The 22,618-nt window shown below is 34.4% G+C and overlaps 1 protein-coding gene and 1 long non-coding RNA gene across 8 annotated transcripts in view; one reads left to right on the top strand and one right to left on the bottom strand.

Annotated features, from left to right (window-relative positions):
- The window catches only part of ARMH3 (armadillo like helical domain containing 3), a 217,773-nt gene that overhangs the window by 155,242 nt on the left and 39,913 nt on the right, over nt 1–22,618 (top strand). For all 7 annotated transcript variants that reach the window (XM_031955731.1, XM_031955728.1, XM_031955730.1 and 4 more), the window contains one exon: nt 17,090–17,168. In XM_031955731.1, the coding sequence (XP_031811591.1) occupies nt 17,090–17,168 (79 nt within the window). The remainder of the gene's footprint in view (nt 1–17,089; nt 17,169–22,618) is intronic.
- Nucleotides 15,040–22,618, bottom strand: part of LOC116421883 — a 41,335-nt gene continuing 33,756 nt past the window's right edge. The window contains exons 3-4 of the long non-coding RNA XR_004232467.1: nt 16,158–16,258; nt 15,040–15,639 (exon numbers count right to left, since the gene is read on the bottom strand). This is a non-coding gene — a long non-coding RNA (uncharacterized LOC116421883). The remainder of the gene's footprint in view (nt 15,640–16,157; nt 16,259–22,618) is intronic.

Here is a 22,618-nt window from a genome sequence, read left to right as displayed (position 1 = left end):
TTCTTTATAAACATATAATACATTTAGCATGTAACTGTCAAAGCAGGCTTGCTTGACTGACCTTCCTTTTGTTTTCTTCTGTGCATTAAAAAAAAAAAAATTCTTCAGTGATCCTTTTCTCTTTCTTTTCTTTTTCAGCAATCTCATTTTTAACTTCTCCTCTCCCACTTCCTTCAATTTGGAGGGGGAAAAAACCTCAATAAGATCATTGAAACAAATAGTCAAACAATGCATAGTCAAAACAAAACAAATTTTTACATTAACTATATTTGAAACTCACCTGTCTTTCCATCAGTTAGTGCATAGCATACTTTATCCATCAGCCTATCAGCCTTCTGAAATTGTAGTTAGTCATTGTATTGAACAGTTCATAAGTCTTTCAAAATTATTTTTCTTTACAAAGTTATCATTATTAAGCATTGTTCCTCTTGTTTTTCTCACTTGACAATTCAGTTCAGACATGTTCTTAGATTTCTCTGAAAGTATCCTTTACATAATTTTTTTCCAAAAGGTATGCCACTTATTTTATTTTCCTTTGTGAGGCCTTGAGGGGCAGATGGCTCTTTATGTGGGCTTTGAAGTGAGTCTGGGAACACTACCTGCAGGTCTGAAGCAGAGTGGGAGTTGTTCAATTTTTTCTTGACTCACAGAATTGATTCTTTATCATGCATCCCACAGTAATGTAGTTTCATAGTGGCTTGAGCAGTGCAGTGCAATCAAAGATACTGGCTTCAGATATAGCCCCAGCTCCAAGATGTTTACGGTGATGAATTTCTTGCTGGCCTTGTCCTTGAACATACAGCAGATGCAGTTGTTATATTGCTGGATCAAAGGATGTTTTAGCCTTTTAGGCTTAGTTCCAAATTACTCTTCAGAATGGGATCAGTTACAATTCACAATTCTACCAACCTAGTGCATTAGTGTCCCAAATTTTCCATATCACTTCCAACATTTATCATTTTCTTTTTCTGTCATATTAGCCAATCTGATAGATAAGAGGTAATACCTGAGAAAAAAAGAAGTTGTTATTTCCCTTTTTGTAATCAATAGTGATTTTGAACATTTTTTCCTATGACTATAAATCTTCTAAAAATTTCCTGTTCATATCCTTTGATATTTTATCAATTGGGGAATGACTTGTAACCTTATAAATTTGATTCCATCCTTTACGTGTTTAAGATATAAGGCCTTTGCATTCTCCAATTGATAAATGGTCAAGGATATGAACAGACAATTCTCAGATGAAGAAATTGAACTATTTCTAGCCATATGAAAAGATGCTCCAAGTCATTATTAATCAGAGAAATGCAAATTAAGACAACTCTAAGATACCACTACACACTTGTCAGACTGGCTAGAATGACAGGGAAAGATAATGATGAATGTTGGAGGGGATGTGGGAAAATAGGGACACTAATACATTGTTGGTGGAATTGTGAATATATCCAGCCATTCTGGAGAGCAGTTTGGAACTATGCTCAAGAAGTTATCAAACTGTGCATACCCTTTGATCCAGTATTACTACTGGACTTATATCCCAAAGAGATCATAAAGAAGGGAAAGGGACCTGTATGTGCACGAATGTTTGTGGCAGCCCTTTTTGTAGTGGCCAGAAACTGGAAAATGAGTAGATGCCCATCAATTGGAGAATGGCTGAATAAATTGTGGTATATGAATATTATGGAATATTACTGTTCTGTAAGAAATGACCAACAGGATGATTTCAGAAAGACCTGGAGAGACTTACATGAACTGATACTGAGTGAAACGAGCAGGGCCAGGAAATCATTATATACTTCAACAACAATACTATATGATGATCAATTCTGATGGACCTGACCATCCTCAGCAATGAGATGAACCAAATCAGTTCCAACAGAGCAGTAATGAACTGAACCAGCTATGCCCAGCAAAAGAACTCTGAGAGATGACTAAGAACCATTACATTGAATTCCCAATCCCTATATTTTTGCCTGCCTGCATTTTGGATTTCCTTCACAGGCTAATTGTACAATATTTCAGAGTCCGATTCTTTTTGTACAGCAAAATAACGTTTTGGTCATGTATACTTATTGTGTATCTAATTTATGCTTTAATATATTTAACATCTACTGGTCATCCTGCCATCTAGGGGAGGGGGTGGGGGGGAAGAAGGGGAAAAATTGGAACAAAAGGTTTGGCAATTGTCAATGCTGTAAAATTATCCGTACATATAATTTGTAAATAAAAAGCTATTTAAAAAAATGATAAAAAGAAAAAGAAATAAGGCCTTTGGAAATGACAGCTTGCTGTAAAAATTATTTCTTAGGTTTCTGCTTGCCTTCTAATCTTGGTTGCATTTAGTTTGCCAGTGCAAAACCTTTGAAATTTAATATAATCAAAATTACTCGTTTTTTATTTAATTATGCTCTCTTGAACAATAAGATTTTGCACACTCCAAGACTGAGCTGTGAAAACAGCAGAAGGACATAAAAGAACAGAAGTTTAGGCCAGAAATGCCCCACAGAAGTTTACAGAATTCAGTAATTTCATAAAACTCAAAAGTAAAGAAGTAGGCTGGAAAAATGAGCAAACAGACAAAAAAGAACCCGATCTTAGAGAACTACTGTGGTAACAGGGAAGCTTAAGACACAAATGTAGAAGACAGTGACTTAAAAATATCTAGAAGTAAAGCTTCAGATAAAAAGGCATATATCAGACACAAGCCCAATTAGAATTCCTAAAAGAGGTAAAGAAAGCTAAAAATGATTTTAAAAGCAAAATGAGAGCTATGAAAGAAAAATATGAAAAGAATATTGACAGCTTGGCAAAAGAAATACAAAAATATTTATAGCACCTCTTTTTATGGTGGCAAAGCATTGGAAATCAAGAGGATACCTGTCTATTGGATTGTAGCTAAACAAGTTGTGGCATATGATTATGTTGGAATATCATTATTCCATAAGAAATAATGAGCAGAATAGTTTCAGAATTCAAAACAAAATTAAATGATGAGAAACAGGACAATATTGTACTCAATAACAGCAATTTTGTAAGGATGATCAACTATGAAAGACTTAATTTCTTTTATTAAAGACAATGATGCAAGACATTTTCAAAGTACTTATGATAAAAAATGCTATCTTTTCTTAGAGAGAGAACTGATGTACTCTCTAAATGCAGATTGAAGTATACTTTTTAAAACTTTCTCCTTTTTTGTCTGTTTTATTTTGCAACATGTCTAATATGGAAATGTTTTGCAGTAGTTCATAAGAATAATTGATATCATATTACCTACCTTCTCAAGACGAGGGAAATAATTTAGACCTCAAAATTTTCAAAACTTGTTAACAAATTGTATATGTAATTGAGAAATAGTTAAGAAAATAAATATTTTTTTAATATTTTTCAAAAAGAGATACAAAACTTTGCTGAAGAAAAATAACTCCTTGAAAATTAAATTTGGTCACATGGAAGCAGAAGACTCTAATAGACATAAAAAACAAATAAAAACACTGGGGGAAAAAGTCATGAAATATCTTATAGGAAAAATAACTAACCTGAAAAACAGATTGAGGAGAAAAAAAATAGGAATCTTTGGACTAACTGAAACCACGAACAAAAAAAGCCATCATATTTCTTAAAATCTTAAAAGAAAACTGTGTTCAGGTCTCTTAGAGCTGCAATGTAATTTTATTACATTTGAATATATTTATTGCATTTAAGTTTTATTTCACATAATATATAATAGGGGAAACCTCAATTTGTCCCTTTCAGACTTAGATGAATATAATCATAAAATAAATGAAGTTAAAGAGAGGAATAGAATTTTATAAAAGTTAGGTATTATAAGCCTCAGCAATATTGAATGAGAATAGAAAGTAGTATATTTTTATCTCATCTGTGTATGTCAGTATCCCAAAAATTTACCATGTATTAGAACATAAAAACCTCACAAATTCAGGAAAAAATATTAAATGCATCTTTTTTTTCTGATTACAATCCAATAAAATTTCAATTCAAGAAAGTCTCTTTGAAGCATAGATTAAAAATTAATTGAATGGAAAAACTCCTTAAAGATCATTCCAAATTTTTCATTTTATAGTAGCTAAGGTCTACAGGGGTGAAATGACTTGCCAGAGATCGCACAAGTACTAGCTGGAAAAGCTGAGGTTGAAATCTAGAGGTTATGACTGCAAATCTATTGCTTTTTCCATTGTACTTCCTGAAAATCCCTCCCTAATTCCACTCATGCTGTATAGTGGATAGAGTTGTGGACTTGAAGTTAAGGAATAGCTGAGCTCAGGTCTCTCCTCCAACACTGTGTGACCATTGGCATGTCTTTCAACCTTTCTGACCTGCTGTTTGCTTATTTGTAGGATGGAAAAATGTTAGCAATACCCAATTCTCAGGATTGTTGTGAGGTTTGCATACTGCATACTAAATGTATGTAAAATGTTTTGAAAAATAAGATATGTCAGTTATTGTTATAAACCATAGTCTCTTGCTTATATATATTCCAGTTCTAAAAATAAACCTTTTGTTTAAGACAAAAACTGGAAATTAAATGCCTTAATTCTAAAGAATTGGTTCATCAAAGAACAAATCATAGAAGCAATCAATAATTTTATTAAAGATAAACTTAACAGAATTTGTAGGATGTAGCCAAAGCAGAAATAAAGAAAATTTATATCTCTAAACTCTTTCATCAATAAAAGAGAGAATGGAGCAGATCCATGAGTTCTGCATGCAGCTTTTAAAGCTACAAAATCAGCATATTAGCACCTCTTGTACACACACACATACACACACACACACACACACACAAAACAAGCATGTGCGCGAGTGCATCCACATCCACAAATACACAATTAAACACCCCAATAGAAATCTTAGAAATCAAAAGAGATGTTAATCAAATTGAAAATTTTTAAAAATTGAATAAATAAAATTAAGAGCTGGTTCTATAAAAAACCAATAAAATAGGTAAACATTGATTAATTTGATTTTTTTAAGTCAAATTATCAGTGTCAAAAATTAAAAGAGTGAATCACCATAAATGAAAATGGAATTAAAGTAATGATTTAAAAAAAAAAAAAGGTATTAGATGAATACATATAAAAATATAATTTGCCCAGATTAACAGAAGAGGAAATGAAATACTTAGATAACCCTATCTTAGAAAAAGAAATTGAACAAGCTATAAATGAGCATCCTAAAGAACCTAAGATCAGATGTACTTGCAAATGAATTCTATCAAACATTTAAAAAACAACTAATCCTCACATTAAAGAAGTCCTACCAAAGTCTTTCTATAATGCAAATATGGCTTTGATACCTAAAGCAGGGAGAGTAAAAACAGAAGAGGAAAAAAAACCCAAAAAACCAATTTCCCTAATAAATATTGGTTCATAAATGTTAAATAAAATAGCAAGGCAATTGCAGCAATATATCACAAAGATCATATACCACAATCAGGTGGTATTTACATCAAAATTTCAGGGCAAGTTTAATATTAGGAAAATTATAAATATAATTGACCATATTAATAGTAAAACCAACAAATTGTATGATTGTATCAATAGAATATAGAAAAAGCTTTTGACAAATATAGCACCCATTATTTGAGAACCCCAGATTTATAGGAATAAATGGAATTTTCCTTAAAATGACAACTAATATTTTCCCATAAGCAAGCATTATTTGTCATGGGTACAAGTTAAAAACCACTCCAATAAGGTCAAAAGTGAACCAAGGATGTCTATCATTACTATTCTTATTTAATATTATACTAGAAATGCTAGCTATAGCAGTAAGAGAAGAAAAAGAAATGGAAAGAATAAGCACAAAGAGGAAACAAAACTATCCAATTTTTTTTTTTTTTTGTAGATATTATGATGATTTACTTAGGAAACCTAGATAGCTAAAAATTTAATAAAAACAACTTTAACTGAGTTGTAGGATTGAAAATAAATTCATATAAATCATCAGCATTTTTGTTTATTACCAACAAAATCCAATAGGAAGAAAGAAATTCCATGTAAAATAACTACAGAAAGTATAAAATATTTGGAAGTCTACCTGTTTCAACACAACTACACAGCATTTCATACAAATTAAGACCTTTAAATAATTGAAAAAATATGAGTTGCTCATGGAAAGGCTGAGTCAATGTAATAAAAATGACAATATTACATAAATCTGTTTATTTGGTGCCATACAAATCAAACTACCAAAGAATTACTTTTATAGAGTTTAAAAAAAAAAAAGTAATTACAGAATTCATCTGGAAGAACAAAAGGTGATGACTCTCAAGAGAATTAATTTTTTTTTAATTGGGAAGGAAAAAAAGCCTAGCGATCCTACATTTCAAACTCTACTATAAGATAGGGTGGGGGGTCGGGGGAATAATGCTAGTAAGTAAGAAATAATGATATAGAACCATGGTTGTTTAGCAGGATTCTTAACAGTTCTCTAAAAGTACTTAGTACTTACTACAATTCCATAAGATTAATACCTGTAAGAGAGCATATATAAGCTAGGAGCCTCAACAAGGATGGATCCAAATTAAGTAACCTAAACAATGTATAGAAGTAAGTGTGAGCATAGAATTCTCATGTTTGATAAAACCAAAGATCCCAGCTATTGGGGCAATAATTCACTTTGGAAAAAAAACAAACTGTTGGAAAAGCTAGAAGTAGGTACATGATTTAAACATAAATAATCTGGAGCAAGGAAGAGATTGCCTGCCAGATTTATGGATAGAAAAAAAAATTCATAAAAACATAAAAGTCCATGGGAGATAAAAGAAGAATTTTGGTTACATAAAATTTAAAAGGGTTTGCACAAATAAAACCAATTCAGCTAAAATTAGAAGATAAACAAGAAACTGGGAGAAAACTTTGCAAAAAACGTTGATAAAGATCTTGTAATGTTCTTCTCTAAAAAATGTAATGTTCTTTGGGAGCAGATTTCTTGGGAGGCTTCTGGAGGCAGCCTCCTGCCTCCTTTTCAGAAAGTAGGAGGTAGCTCCTTTCTGTTCAGTATAGTAATCACCTCAAATGCAGCCAGGATTTAAAGTCCAAATCCTTTATTGTCTCTTCCAAAATCTTATCTCCTTTACTTGGGGCTCGGCTAGTTTTCTGGAGGCCTTCCGGATTTTGGTTTCAGTGTTCTCCACAAGACAGTCTGCCACCACTTCTCTTGTCTTCCTTCGTTCTGCCCAACTGAATCCTGGCTTCCCAGTCTCCCAGAGTCCATCCTTGTTGAGGCTCCTAGCTTATATATGGTCTCTTAAAAGTATTAATCTTATGGAATTGTAGTAAGTACTAAGTACTTTTAGAGAACTGTTAAGAACCCTGCTAAACAACCATGGTCTCTATCAATTCCACTGACTTAGCACCTTGTGAGACTTCTAACAGTGATCAAAAAAGAAAGATGACTAATACTGAAGGGACTATGGGAAAACAAATATATTAATACTTTGCTAATAGAACTGTGAATTAGTCTGTTCTAGAGAGTAATTTAGAACTATAATCAAAAAGCTATTAAAACTGTGCATATACTTTAACTCAGCAATAATGCTGCTTGGTTTGTATTCCAAAAACCTCAAAGAAAGAGAGAAAGGACCTTTATGTACAAAAATATTTTTACAGCTCTTTTTTTCATGGTAGTAAAGAATTGGAAAGTTAAGGGGATGCTCATCAATTGGGGAATGACTTATGAATGGGATGTAATACAATTGAACTATAAGACATTTTTTAAATGGTTTCAGAAAAACCTGTGAAGACATATGAACTGATACAAAATGAAATGAGCAGAATGCAATAAAAGTTCATATAATAATAGCATTATTGTAACCATTATTAACTTTGAAAAACTTAGCAACTCTAATCAATACAATGATGAATCACAACTCCAGAAGACCCTTGATGAAACATGTTATCCACCTCCAGAGAGACAACTGTTGGACTCAGATTGAAGATTTAAGCATATATCTCTATATGCTTAAGATGTCTTTTTTTTTTTTTTTGGATAATGCTAAAGCAGGAATTTATTTTGCCTGACTGTACATATTTATCAAAGGTTTTGTTTATTTTGCTTTCTCAGTGGATGAAGAAGAGGGGAGGAAAGAAGAAGAAAATTTGGAATTGAAAATAAAATAAAATTGAATTTTTAAAAAGAGTACATAAAATGCAAGAAGAAAAAAGAAGGAAATTCAGAAGAAAACATAGATAAGCAACACACTTTTGAAAATGATGTATGGAATTTACTATCTACTTTTAAAAAACAGTACAAAATAGAAATTCATCAGTTCAAATAAAGTATTCTTTTTATATTCTGCCATGTATATAAAAATTCCAATTCCCCAAAAGGGGCTTTTAAATTGAATATTTTTTTAAAATAGTATCTTTTTTATTTTCAAAATATATGAAAGATAGTTTTTAACATTTACCCTTGCAAAACTTTGTCTTCCAAATTTTTCTCCCTCCCTTATGCCCTCCCCTAAACAGGAATTAATCCAACACAGGTTAAACATATGCAGTTCTTCTATATATATATATTTTTTTTTTTTTTTTAACAATAATCATGCTGCACAAGAAAAAATTGGATCAAAAAGGGCAAAGAAAAAAAAAAGAAAACAAAAAGCAAGCAAACAGCAAAAAAGCTGAAAATACTATGTGAGCCACACTCAATCCCCATAGTGCTCTCTCTGGATGCAGATGACTCTCTCCATCTCATCCATATTGGAACTGGCCAGAATCACCTCATTGTTGAAAAGAGCCACATGATCATCAGAACTGATCATCACATAATTTTGTTTTTATAGTGTACAATGTTCTCTTGATTCTACCCACTTAGCATCAGTTCATGTAAGTCTCTCCAGGCCTCTCTGAAATCATCCTCCTGATCATTTCTTACAGAACAATAATATTCCATAACATTCATATACCATAACTTATTCAGCCATTCTCCATCTGATGGGCATCCACTCAGTTTCCAGTTCCTTGCTACTACAAAGAGGGCTACCACAAACATTTTTGGACATGTGGGTTCTTTTCCCTCCATAATCTCTTTGGGATACAGGCCCAATAGAAAGGATCAAAGGGTATGCGCAGTTTGATAACTTTTTGAGCATAATTCCAAATTGCTCGCCAGAGTGGTTGGATCAGTAAACAACTTCACTAAGAATGTATTAGTGTTCCACCTTTCCCACCTCCTGTCCAACATTTATCATCTTTTCCTGTCATCATAGCCAATCTGAGAAATGTAAAATGGTACCTCAGAGTTGTCTTCATTTGCATTTCTCTCATCATAAATTGAATATTTTTAAAAATTTAAGTGAGTTTCAGAGGATGCTCCATCTCCTTATCCTTCCTCCATATTTATTTACTCTTCATTTCTTGAACCCTTATTATGTAAGACAGTTTAGCCCCCCTTCTCCTTTCTTTCCCTTTCCCTCTTATATTTCCCTTAAAGAATATGACAGCTCTGTAGGAAAAAATGATAAGAATTACTAGCTTAGAACAAGTGATAACACTCAAGAACTTTAACATCTATAAACCAGCATAAGAAACAAAGTAATGACAGCATGAAATAACAAGAAATATTAAAACAATATCCAAAGATTAAAAAAAAAAGAAAAGGTACAGTTTATGCCATCAAAAATAACCAACTTGGAAAACCATCTCTTAAGACCAGCCAAACAGCACAAAACTATTCCCATTATGCCTATCTTAATGAATTTTTTCTCAGATTCTTGAAGACATAAGTGTTTTAAGATGACATGTTTCTTTTTCCCCATTAAAATATAAACAATTCTTCATTATATATCCCCTTCCAAATGATCAAATGTTTTTACTCTTCTGTTTTTCTCTTAAGACTTTCATTTGAATTTCTGGATTTCTTCACCAGGAATGTTTGAAGGTTCTCTGTTTCGTTACAATCCATTTCCTTCCCTGTGATTTTGCTCAGTTTTGCTCAATAGATCATTTATGGCCTTAAGCTTTTATCTTTTGCTTTTAGGTATTTCATTCTTAAACTCTCCTCTCTTTTAAAGTAGAAAGTATTAAGTCTTGTATAATCCTGACTATGGCACCTTGGTACCTGAATTCTTTCCTTTTTGGTATTTATAATATTTCTTCTTTTTCCCTGCCCAGGATTTCTGGATTTTAGCTGTGATCCTGTTTGTTTTCATTAGGAAATTTTCTTTCATGAGGTATTCAGGAGAATTTTTCTATCTTTGTTTTACTTTATGGTTCTAATAGATTAAATGGTTTTTGTTTATAATTTCTTATAAAAGCATTGACTTTTTTTAATCATGATTTTCAGGTAATTTGAGAAGTCTTAGATTTTCTTAGTATGTTTTCCAGGTTGGTTATTTTTGATGGCATAAACTGTACCTTTTCTTTTTTTTTTTTAATCTTTTGATATTGTTTTAATATTTCTTGTTATTTCATGCTGTCATTACTTTCTGCTTTTTATGCTGATTTATAGATGTTAAAGTTCTTGAGTGTTATTACTTGTTCTAAGCTGGTAATTTTTATCATTTTTTCCTTCATAGCTGTCATATTCTTTAAACTTTTATTTTCTCTCTCGTTTCATTTCTTTCAGATACTTTGGTAGTCTGTGCCTAAAACATTCTTTTCTCTAAGTCTTTAGACTTCATTTGAATTACTCTTCTTCAGGATTTATCTGTTAGATTTCTCTCAGTCCTTAATATTATTCCATTAACATGTCAATTTATTCTATTTCTTCATTTCTTCAGACTCAGTTTATTTTATTTGTAATTGGTGCTTGGTGTAAATTGGTGTTCCTCTGGTACTCTTGGATGATATAATATGCCCCACTTAATCCTGGATGCATTGACTAAAATGAGGCCTCTCTACAGAAATTAATGGATTTTGACTCAGTTCCTTGGTGACTTGACTTGGGTTTTGGCTTTGACTGCTTGTCTCCTTGTGCAGTCTTGAAATTGGAGTTGGTTCTGTCCCTTGTTAGCACCCTGAAAAGGGTCATATAATAATCAAGTGTTATTGATTGTGTGCTGGTGACAAGCCTCTTAGAAAATCCAAGATACTTTGCTTCCCAGATGCTGCCCCTTTTTCTTTCTATGTCTTCTGCTGTGTCATGTCAAATTCTGTCTCCTGCATAGCTGAACTGATTACATAATTTGATTTTATTTATTCTAGCCACTCAAAGCTTCAAAGGTTCTGCAATTCCTTTTGTATAGTCCTCATCCCTATGGCAAATCTTTTAGCTGTTTCTCTTTGATTTTCTTTATTATTGTTCCTTTTGATGCATTTTTAGTGCCTGGTCAACTTGTTTTGTTTTGCATCTAGAATACCAAAACCCAGGACAGGATTCTTAGAATCCATGAATTTGTTTTAAAGATATTTTTTAATCTTCAATATAATTGACTTCCTTTGTAATCTTATGTGATTTATTTTATACCTTTTAAAAACTGTCTGAGAAGGGGTCCTTAAACTTTACCAGATTATTAAAGGGGTTCATGACACAAAAAAGTAAAGAAATTCTTTTTAGTTCCTTAACATGTTGTCTTCTTCCTATATTTCTTGTCCTACCTATGTTTTTGATTTGAGTTTTGTTTGTTCTTTAAAGTTGATTTCTTTTACATAGATATAGAAATTGCCTATTGTTCTTTTTCTTCTGCATTTTTTAATCTGCATCATTTCACACAAATTTTATATATTTGAATTCTTTATATTATTAATCATTCTTTGTGATGTTATATTTCTCCCCCAATCATTGGGCACAGTTTACTTCCATTTTTAACTATTCTAGAGAGTGCTGGTCTCATTGTTTCTCTACATCTAGGTCTTTTCTTGTTTTCAATAATTTTGGTACAGAAACTCAATAGTAGAACCACTGAGTCAAAATGTATGAACCTTTTTGTAATTTCCTTTGTAATTCAAGAATTCAAAATCATTTTCCAAAATGATTAGCATAAGTCATAGCTGTCCTGACAAGTAATTAATGTGTTTACTTTTTTCTATACCACCAACTTTGAATTTTTCTATTGATGGCTACCATTTCCAGGGAACAGTTTTAATTTTGTATTAGTCATTAATACTTTGCAGTTCTTTTGAGAACTTTTTGTTCATAATCCTTCAGTCAGTTATATCAGTTTCTTTGGCTTGGCAATTTGAAAAGTTTAGCAGGCTTTTCTATTTTTAGTAACAATCTTTTCTTCTAGACCATGTGCCTCTTTTTCTTATAAATTTATAGCAATTCCCTAGCTTTTGTCATTTCATGTAAAAAAAAACATTTATAATACATATATTCTTATTCAAGTTGCATTTATTGTTCAAAAGATTTATATTTAAAATGATATATTTATTTATATATTTTAAATGATAGTTTGCCTTTTATAATATTCTCTCTGTCATGATTGCTTACAATTTTGTCCCATATCTACAGTGTAAGAGATGCAGTTTCCATTTTCTCTAATTTCTTAATGACTTATCTTTTAAAATTTATTGTTTGGGAATTTTTTATAGTAAATGGTATATGATGACGACTTAAACCCATTTTCTACCAAAATGCCTTCTAGTTTTCCCAGCAGTTTTTATAGAATGGAGTTCTTTCCCTAACAGGATTGTAGAATCCTATGATAGAATTATAATTAGAACAATAATATTACATAGAATATGACATTATATAGAATATAAATAGAATAATTATTATAGGATATAGAAGTCAGTTTGTCTACTTTGTAACCTTGGGTTTATCTGAAACTAGCTTCCATGTATTTAATTATAAACCTTGCCTATCTAATCTCCTTCCCTGATAAACTTTATATTTTTATCAATACCAGGTAACTTCTTCAATTATTGCTTTAAAATATTATTAGAAGTCTGGCAATGCTAGATTAATACAGTTTAATATAGTTTTAAAAAATTATTTTGCCAGCTTTTTTTTCTCTTAAAAAATTATGATTTACTTCTTTCTAACTTTTTTTAAAAAAGTCTTTGTTCTAAATTTCTCCCTTCTTCCCACCCCTGTCTTTCTCATTGAGAAGCAAGCAATATGATCAGTCATACATATGAAACCATGGAAAAGATATTTCCATATTATCCATGTTTCCTCCCCCCCCCAAAAAAAAACCAAGAAAAATAAAGTGAGAAAATTACACCTCAATTTGCACTTAGTGTTATCAATTCTCCCTCTAGAAGTGGATATCATTTTTCCTTGAATCTTTCAAAATTGTCTTAAATTATTATGTTAATCAGAGGCTAAGATTTTTACAGTTGATCATGTTACAATTTTGATATTGCTGTGCACAATGACTTCCTGGTTCTTTTCACTTCACTTTGCATCAGTTTATTTGGGTCTTCCCAGTTTTTTCTGAAACCATTCCCCTCATCATTTCTTATAGAATATATTTGTACTCTATCACAATTATATGCCACAACTTGTTCATCCACTTCACAATTGATGACTATCCCCTCATTTTTCAGCTCTTTGCCATTACAAAAAGTTTCTATAAATACTTTTGTACATATAGGTCCTTTTTCTTTTATTTCTTTGGGACCCAGACCTAGTTACTGCTGGGTCAAAGGTTATTCATACTTTGATAGCCCTTTGGGCATAGTTCCAAATTCTTTTCAGAATGGTTACACCAGTTCATAGGTCCACCATAGGTACATTAGAGTCTCAATTTTTCCACAACCCCTCCTGCATTTGTCTTTTTTTTTCCTCCATGTTATTAACCAATCTGATAGGTGTGCAGTAGTACCTAGGAATTGTTTTAATTTGTATTTTTTAAATGAATAATGATTAACTTTAAAGCACACATTTTGGGTAATCTGGATATTGACAGTATATCCTTTCCATCATCCAACTCCATGAAAAGGAGAGTCATCTTTTTGGAAGAATGAGTCAGAGAGAGCAAGGTAAAAATGGACTGAGAAATCCCCAGCCAATTTTAGGCACAGCCTTGCAGTTCCATCTGTCTGCTTCATTTTGCTTCAGTTTGTATAAGTGACCCTTATCTTCAGTTTAGTTTAATTTCAAAAAATTTATGTTGTCATTGCTTAGGAGCTATATTGAAGAATGGTCCAAGTTCCTACTCTATAAATTATCCTTGAAAAATGTTGGGTTTATCTGTTTCTCTCTGCCTTGATGCTGTTTCAGGAGATGCAATGTTAAGATTTAACTTTGTTCTCCAACCTTCCGCTCCACCCCCAATCTATCTGCCTTTCATGTAGAAATACCATTTCAAACAGAAAAAACTACAAGAGCCATCCTCCAGTTTTTGTGGCATGAGAAGTTTAGCAAGCTTTTTTGTCTTTTAGAGAGAAAACCAAGTCACTTCTGAATTATCTTTTCTCTCAAACTGAGAACAGAGCCTTCTCAGGCTCATTAAATGCCATGGGTGAATGAATGCTTCAGGCCTGGGACCTGCCCAGGAGGCTACACTTAGAAACTTGACTTCTGAAAGGGTGAAACTTTGATTAGAAATTGTCACCTTGTCCCACTGAGTTTCTTGTTTTATTTTCTCCTTTTTCTGCTCTCTTCTACTCCAGTATTGGTCATATCCTTTAAAAATCTGCTTAGCCTTCTAGCTAGGCCAAGTGGGTAGTCCTAGCCTTACACTAAGAATCAGATAGGAGCAGTGAGATTGAGACTACTTTCTTTTGTCACTGAACATGAACTGAGCAGCATTCCAAGCTCCTTTTGAAGTCTGGCTCTCCAAATTTCCCCAACTCAGTACCTCTGTCATACTATATGAAGGCATCATGTGCTCAATCTAGAATAAAATTCCTTTTTGACTGGACAGCAAAGCTGGGGTTTTCTCTGCTTAAGTGCATGCAAGAATTACAGTCTCACTAATACTTTGATTTCTTTTCTGCTTTAGAGTGTTCTCCAGATATACCACAAGATTTAATGGGGGTCACATGCAGAAATACAAAGTTGGAGTGTCACGTTTGAAGAACAGGACATTGGACAGTGTGGTTGAACCAAAAAGAATAGTAAAGTGTAAGAAAACTGACCAAAAAAGGGTCAGGTGGTGAAGAATTTTATATGCCAGAGAAGTTTATATTTGATCCTAGAGGTAATAGAGAATTCACTGAGTACAGAAGTAACATAGCCAGATTCAAACATTAGAATAGTTGCTTTGACAGTTGAATGGAGAATGAATGGATAAAAGTGGAGAGAAACAGAGTAAAAAAAAAAAAACACAATAAAAAGATCATTCTAGTAGTCTAGATGGGATGATCTAGGGGATGATAAATTCCTGACGTTTGAATAGAGAAAAGGGAAGGTATATGAAAGATGTTACAGAGAAAGAAATTATAAAAAATGAGTTAACTGAGAGTGAGGAGCCAAGGATGATAATAGAATGTCATCAAATTTGGGTGACTGGAAACAAATGGTGATGCCCCATTTTGAAAAGGGCAAGAAAGTTTAGAGAAGGAATACACTCTAAGCAAATATAATATGTTGTGTTTTGGACAAGTTGAGTTTGAAATACCCTCAAGACATCACAATTGAGTTTTCAGAATTATCAGAATCTTAAGGGTTAGGGAAAAAAACCCTCAGAAGTCATTTAGTTCAGCTTGTGATTGAAGCATGAATATCCTCATACATATTTCTCATCCTCTTCTTGCCTTCTCTTTTCTTCCTTTCCTCTTCCTGGAATAGAAAGAACATCACCTACCTTCATTGTGGGTAGAAAGGTGGCAACTGGCTCCCATCTCTCTTATCTATTACCCATTTTGCACCAGAGGCATTAGATTTTTCTCCAACTTAATCTCCTTTCTTTATACCCTTCTTTATTTTTCCCTCCCTCCTTCTCTTCTTTCTTGCCTTCAAGTTATACTTAATCAAGAAAATTCTTTACTAACAATAAGCTGGACTGTTGGGAATACTTGAGGGCCGAAATTACCATCTCAGTATATTAGGTCTAGAGGGAAATAAAAATCTATTTCCTCATAAATGCCCATACTGTGATGGCTACTCATTCTTTTTGGTTATATTCTGTCTTTGTCCTCCATTCAGATGAGCTACTTGAAAACTCACAAAGTTTCTTTTTTGCTAAAGTTCATTTTTGCCCCTTCAAAAAAAGTTCAGAGTCCAAGCAGACCATGTTGCTTTTCCTTCTACATCAACCCTTTGTTCCAACACTGGCCAGGCAGAAACCATCCTCTCACCTGTTTTGTAGCCGTCACTTGTCTAAAAGGGTAGGGAAGAGGAGGAGGCACTTGTGCTTTAGCAATCTCAGTGGATTTTTCAGGAAAGGAGAAAAATCAGCCTATTCGATAAAGATACAAAAAAAGAAATGTTAAATAAAAACCTTTGCTTCCTTCACAATTGTGCCAGAAGCTGACCTTTATATCTTGCCTATTTCTGGCTTCTGTCTGTTCAGTTGGCCTTTTCAGTAATAAGTCAAGTATTTGGGAGCACAAATAATTTGAAAGGGAAGTCTTCAAAAATCTCTGCTTCTTCAAAAGTTTCTTATGTAGAAGAATGAAATTCCTTTCCCTTCAGTCTAGGTGCATCATTTCTGGCATTTCTTAGTGGGGAGGCTATCAGAATGGTACTTGGACTTTCCAAATAAAAGTCCTGGAGAGGCCGCAGCATACCCTGTACTTTCTGTGGGATGGAAATAGAGGAGTTTTATTTAGAGTTTTAGAACTTTAGCTTTCTGAAAAAGTTTCTGTATAGCAAGACATCTTTCAGCTCTTCTGGAAACCCTGATCATCTACAGAGGCTTGAATTAGTCAAGGGTAGTTTAAAGGACAAATCTCCCTCCCTCTTCCCTACCACAGTTAGTAAGGATAATGAGCTTACTGTCTTCCTGAATTGGTCTGAGAGAATCCCATAGGCCTTGGAGCATTAGATTTGTATAGCCCAGCTAATACAATAAGCATGGTGATTGAGAAATGTAGCAATTTTTAACTTATAGTACATTGGAAGTTTATTGAAGATTTGTCTTGTTTCTTTGGTTTATTCCTCCCTGCATGTGGAAACATCTTATCACATATGCACCCTATTTTCTCCAGGAGCATTAAATTCAGCATATTGACTTACTGCCTTTTCTTCTGGTACCTAGTATTTTATTAATATCAACTCTTTGTTTCAGAGCTATCATCAACCATTTTAACCCCAAGATTGGATCCTATGCTGCAGTGAATCACATATCCCAGTTGTCTGAGGAACAGGTAAGAAATGCCACAACCTTTGACTGCTCTGTATTACTGGCTGGGAATGAGTGGGCAGGGAAGCTCCTTTAGCTGAGCTTAGTCTGTTTGAGAACAACAATTCCACTGCTGGGAGTAATTACGAAGGGGCCTATAGCTTCTAAGCAGAAACAGAGATGCTTATGCTACCCACATCATTTGATTATATAAAAGACAAGCAGGTGACAAGTTAGTATGTTCTTAGTGGCCTGGTGAGGGTGGGTGGTGTTTTTCCTACTTCAGGCAGACAGTCATGTTGATTTTCAAAAATAAGAAATGAGAACTTGGAAAAGGATAAAACTGCCAATTAGAGAAATACTGAGTTCAGCTTAATTTGCAGCATTTGGGCTCATTAAAGCCAGTGCACTCATTGGGACAGTAATTGAAATAACTTGGCCCTGAGCAGTGATTTCTGAGCAGGTTTTCAATGGGACAGGCTGACTGAGTAGGGATCCAAATACAGGCATGTATTTGTTTTCCCTGAACTTGGCCCGATTTTCTCTGCTCCCAAGGCACCTACACTTAGGTGTAGATTACGTAAGAGTGCAGATGGGGTTTTGGCGTGGCAGGAGGATGAGCATGATGTATGAGACTGGGACACTGAGTCCTATCTTTATGTCACAAAGTATGCCATCCCTTTCACGGTGCCCCGCTCTCTCTATACCCCTCTACTTTCTGATTCCCAGGTGCTCATGCGATAAGAGACACTTAATCGTCAACTGTCATAATAAGCCAGCCAGGTTGCTCTATTTCTGCCCTTTCTGTTCTTCCAACTGGCCTCACTTGTCAACCCTCGTCTCCTGTGAGCTGGGCTGATCAGCTGGCCAGTGGCATGGCAATGTGCTTGGGCATTCTCAAAGGCCACCCAACAGGGCCTAAAGAGCTTTATTCCTAACTAGCAGCCTTAGAATGTGCCACTGTAGGCACTTTCTTTTCATTCTAACTTGAAACTGAGGGGCAGAACAGGGTTGTATTCACCTAATGCTTCTACTTTCTTTCTTGTCCCTGTTTCTGTAGGGAACTGCAAGGATTCTTCTTAGCATTTAAACTGTTCTGATGTTTTGGCTTTCTTGTTCTTTGTTCCTATCCTGTCCAGTGAGGAGTCCCGCTCCACTGAACGCATTTTCTTTCTGCTGTACTTGCTCTCTGTAAGGTGGAGTTACCTCTTCCCTGTAGAGCCATTTCAGATCAGTCGTATTGTGTGATTTTTATTTAAAATGATTCCATGCATTTTTGCCTAACTTGATGAATAGGAGGGGGCAACTTTGTTATCACGGTAAGTTCCAGTTAATTTGTTACTTTAAGGAAAATGAAGAAGCTTTTTTTCCTATCAGTTATGTGCAGTAGTCTTCAGTAACTTAGGGATGTCAAGCTTAAATCTTTCTCCCATGGCAGTAGCACGCCAATAATAAAATTTATTCTAATGCACAAAATGGTTTGGGGAAAAGATGATTAAGTAGCATACAGCTTCAGCATCCATCCTCCACTTTCCTTGAAAACAAAGTGGGCTGGTGAAAGTTTCCTCCCAAATGTACATATATCACAAGCCAAAGAAGAGAGTCTGTCTTGTTTGAGAGGGAGAACCCAGCTTTTTGCAGGGGTAACAATATTGGGAAATACCTTTGAAGCAGTTCCCCTCAATTCCTTACTTCCCAATCCTCTCAGTCAACAAGCATTTATTAAGTGCTTACTATGTACACAGCACTTGTTCTATGAAGTGATGACTATACAAACAAAGGCAAAAACACCTTCCCTCCTATATGGAGCTGCTATTCTAATGAGAACAATAACATGTAAATAATTAAAAGCATAGATTTGTAAGAATAGAGGATAAGTAATCTGAGAGAGAACAGGCATTAACAGCTTCAGGAACTAGGAAAGGCTTCCTGCAGAAAGTAACACTTGAGCTGGTCAGTTAGCTGTCAACACGCAGTAAATTAAGAACAAATAGGCAAGTATAACCAGAACATAGAATTTGTGAAGAGTAATAATGTATAAGAAAACTTGCAGAGAATTTTGTATTTGATCCTGGAGATAGTAGGGTGTGGAGGGCTGAAACTCCCAAAAGGTGTGCTTGAATTAGACAACTGAGCACTTAAGGCTAATTACCTAGTTGATGTGAGACAATGCCTATTAGCATATATTTGGATAAATGGTTCTTCTCACTGTTGGTGCTTGCTGAATGTTTGGTGTGAAGATAATCATAGGCAAGGATTGGAGATCAGAGAAAAAAAGGCCAGAGTCACTTTGCAGCAGGACAAGGAGGAGAGAGAGGCTGGTGGCTCTGGACTTGAGAATCCAGGATACATCTTTGGCAAACCGTGTGCAACTTGCCTGCCTCTTTCACTTCTCCCCCTAAAGACCAAGGACTTTAATTCAAACTGACTTTGGCTGACCCCAAGGCCCTCCAGGGAACTAGCCCGTACTTTACACTAGGGAGCCACTAGAACTCATTGAACAAGGAGTGATAGTGACATGATCAGAGCTATGCTTTAGAAAAATCACTTTGATGATAAGTGGAGGATAAATTAGGTAGACAAAGTCTTCGGACAGAGAGACCATTCATGCTATGAGAGTGGTTTAGGGGAGAAGAGGATGAGAACCTAAACTAGATTTGTAACTTTGTGAGTGAAGGGTAAGAGATGTTTGTACCAGAGATGTTGTAAATGTAGAAGCAGATTGGATATGGGGATGAATGGAGAAAACAACCACACACAAAAAAATCAAAAGTAAATATAATAAAATTATTAAGATCAAGCATAGGGGCAACTAGGTGACATAAGAGATAGAACATCAGTCTTAGAGTCAGCAGGATCTGAATTCAAATCTAGCCTCAGGTACTTACTAACTGTGGGACCCTACAAAAATAGCCAAATCCACCTCTTTATGGAGGTGTAGAACATTTGCAGGCATTATACATTACACATGTTTTGGGATTTGTTTTCAGTATATTGATTGACCAGTTGGGCTGAAATTCTTTTCCTCCTTTTTTTTTTTTTTTTTTTTTTTTTTTTTGTCTTTAAAAAATACTGTTTATTACATGAAAAGGCTCTCTGAGTGGAAGAAGAGAGATACTAGAGATAACTATGATGATGCAAAAAACATAAAAAATCAATAAGAATTTATTTTTTTAAAATGATTAATACTAAAGTTATAAGCTTGTGAGAATTATGACATAGCAATAAGAAAGTTCAGAAAAGGATAGGGAAGGAGGTGAAAGGAAGATAATAAGTTCTGTTTTGGACAAGTTGAGTTTGAAATACTTATGAAACATCTAGTTCAACAGAGACTACAATTGGAATGTACAAGACATGTACACAGCGATAATAAAAGAACCATGATCTGATGAGATCAACAAGTGAGATAGTAATAAAGTGTGTAATGGGCTGAGGTTTGAGTTGATGCACTGAGGTCCCAAGTATGTGAGGCTAAATAGTAATTGGGCTATACTCTATTAATATACATGATTGGATAAAGAATGGTCCCTGCCCACTCTCCCTGCAAGTCCTGATGTGTTGTATAGGAAATGACGATTTTGGTGGGTGGAGGCAGAGAGAGACAGGAAGAGAAGCTGGGAGAGATTGGGCCTGGGTTCCATAATCCTAGCTGCTGGTCGTGTGGCTGCTGGTCTAGCCAGCTTCTTGACTCAGCTACACACATCGCTATTGCCCATTCTCTTCCACCTCCGATCCTTCTTCACTGAGAATAAAGACTGACGATTTTCCCCTAACCTGAATTCCTGACTCCTGCTGATTTAAAAACACACGGTCAGTTGGGCTGAAATTCTTTTCTTCCCTTTTTTTTTTTTTTTTTGTCTTTAAAAAATACTGTTTATTACATGAAAAGGCTCTCTGAGTGGAAGAAGAATACTAGAGATAACTATGATGATGCAAAAAACATAAAAAATCAATAAGAATTTATTTTTAAAAAATGATTGTTACTTAAGTTATAAGCTTGTAAGAATTATGACATAGCAATAAGAAAGTTCAGAAAAGATAGGGAAGGAGGTGAAAGGAAGATAATGAGTTCTGTTTTGGACAAGTTGAGTTTGAAATACTTATGAAACATCTAGTTCAACAGAGACTATAATTGGAATGTACAAGACATGTACATAGTGATAATAAAAGAACCATGATCTGATGAGATCAACAAGTGAGATAGTAATAAAGTGAACAGGGAAGAAGGCCCAGAATAGTCTTAGGTAGCACTTGTAGTTAGTGAGCATGACATGGATATAAATAGTCAACAAAGGAGACAGGGAAGGAATGATTGGAAGATTGGAAAATCAGGATAAAACAGTGTCAGGAAGTTGAGAGGAGATAGTATTCAAAAGGAAAAGGTCATTAACAGTTTTAGATGCTGAAGAGAGGGCAAGAAGAATGAGAATTAAGAAAAGTTCATTAGATTTATCAAGAGATCATTGATAACTTTGGAAAGAGCAATTTCATTTGATGAGGTCAGAAGTCAGATTGTAAAGGATTTAGAAGAGACCAAGAGGCTAGGGTAGTGGAATCACTGAATGTAGGCAGTTTTTCCAAGGAGTTTAGTTGAGAAGGGGAAAAATGTTCTATAATTATAGATAGGGTGTCTATTGAATGAGATTTTTTTTTTTTAAGGATAGTGAAGACATTCATTTATTTGTAGGGATTAGAGAAGGAACTGATAGGGAGAGATTGAAGATAAAAAGAGATACTAAGGAAGGTATCTGGGAACTGGAGGATACGGGATTAAGGATGCATGTAGAAGAGTCTGCCTTGATAAGGGGAAGGAACAGCCTTACTTCTGAGGCTGTAATGAAGGAAATCCCTTTGACTTGGTTAATATTCTATTGAGGCACCTTTCAGAAGTGCTACAAAGTGTTGTAACTGCTACTTCTTCCCTGGCTCTGAGAATCACTGATTATATTTTATTAGATTCTTTGAACCTGAAAAGAGGAGGGAACTTTTTGTCTGTTTTGTCACACACTTAAATTTCTCTCCCTTCCCTCTCCCCCACTCATTCATGAATATTATTGTCACTCAACATCAAAGATATTCAGAGCTATACAAGGATAGTGACTGTAAGTACAATTGGGCCCAACAGTTGTTGACAGTTATACTGGGTAGAAAACACACAGTAAAATAAAACTTAAGGACCACAAGTAGTAGCAATTAGAATTAGAGACTCAATAACTCTTAGGGTAGGATAAATCTTTGTTATGTTAGATGTGCCTACCTAATGTTCCACTTTGTCCTTGAACAAGACTTGTAAGTTCTGACAGCCTCAAAAAACACAATTTTCTGGGGCAGAGCTCTCTTCGGTCTCATTCACTTGCACTATTTCGGTGAAGCCTTTGTTAGGACTATTGTTGCTTTCTAAACAAGACCCAGGCTTCCATGCTGAGGCTCTTTTTCATATGTCCAAAAGATGGATACTATTTTGCTGTTAAATCT

The sequence above is a fragment of the Sarcophilus harrisii genome, chromosome 2 (assembly GCF_902635505.1).
Source record: "Sarcophilus harrisii chromosome 2, mSarHar1.11, whole genome shotgun sequence".
Lineage (NCBI taxonomy): Eukaryota > Metazoa > Chordata > Mammalia > Dasyuromorphia > Dasyuridae > Sarcophilus > Sarcophilus harrisii.
Note: the sequence above shows the minus strand (reverse complement) of the source record. Positions and strands in the feature narration are given on the sequence as shown.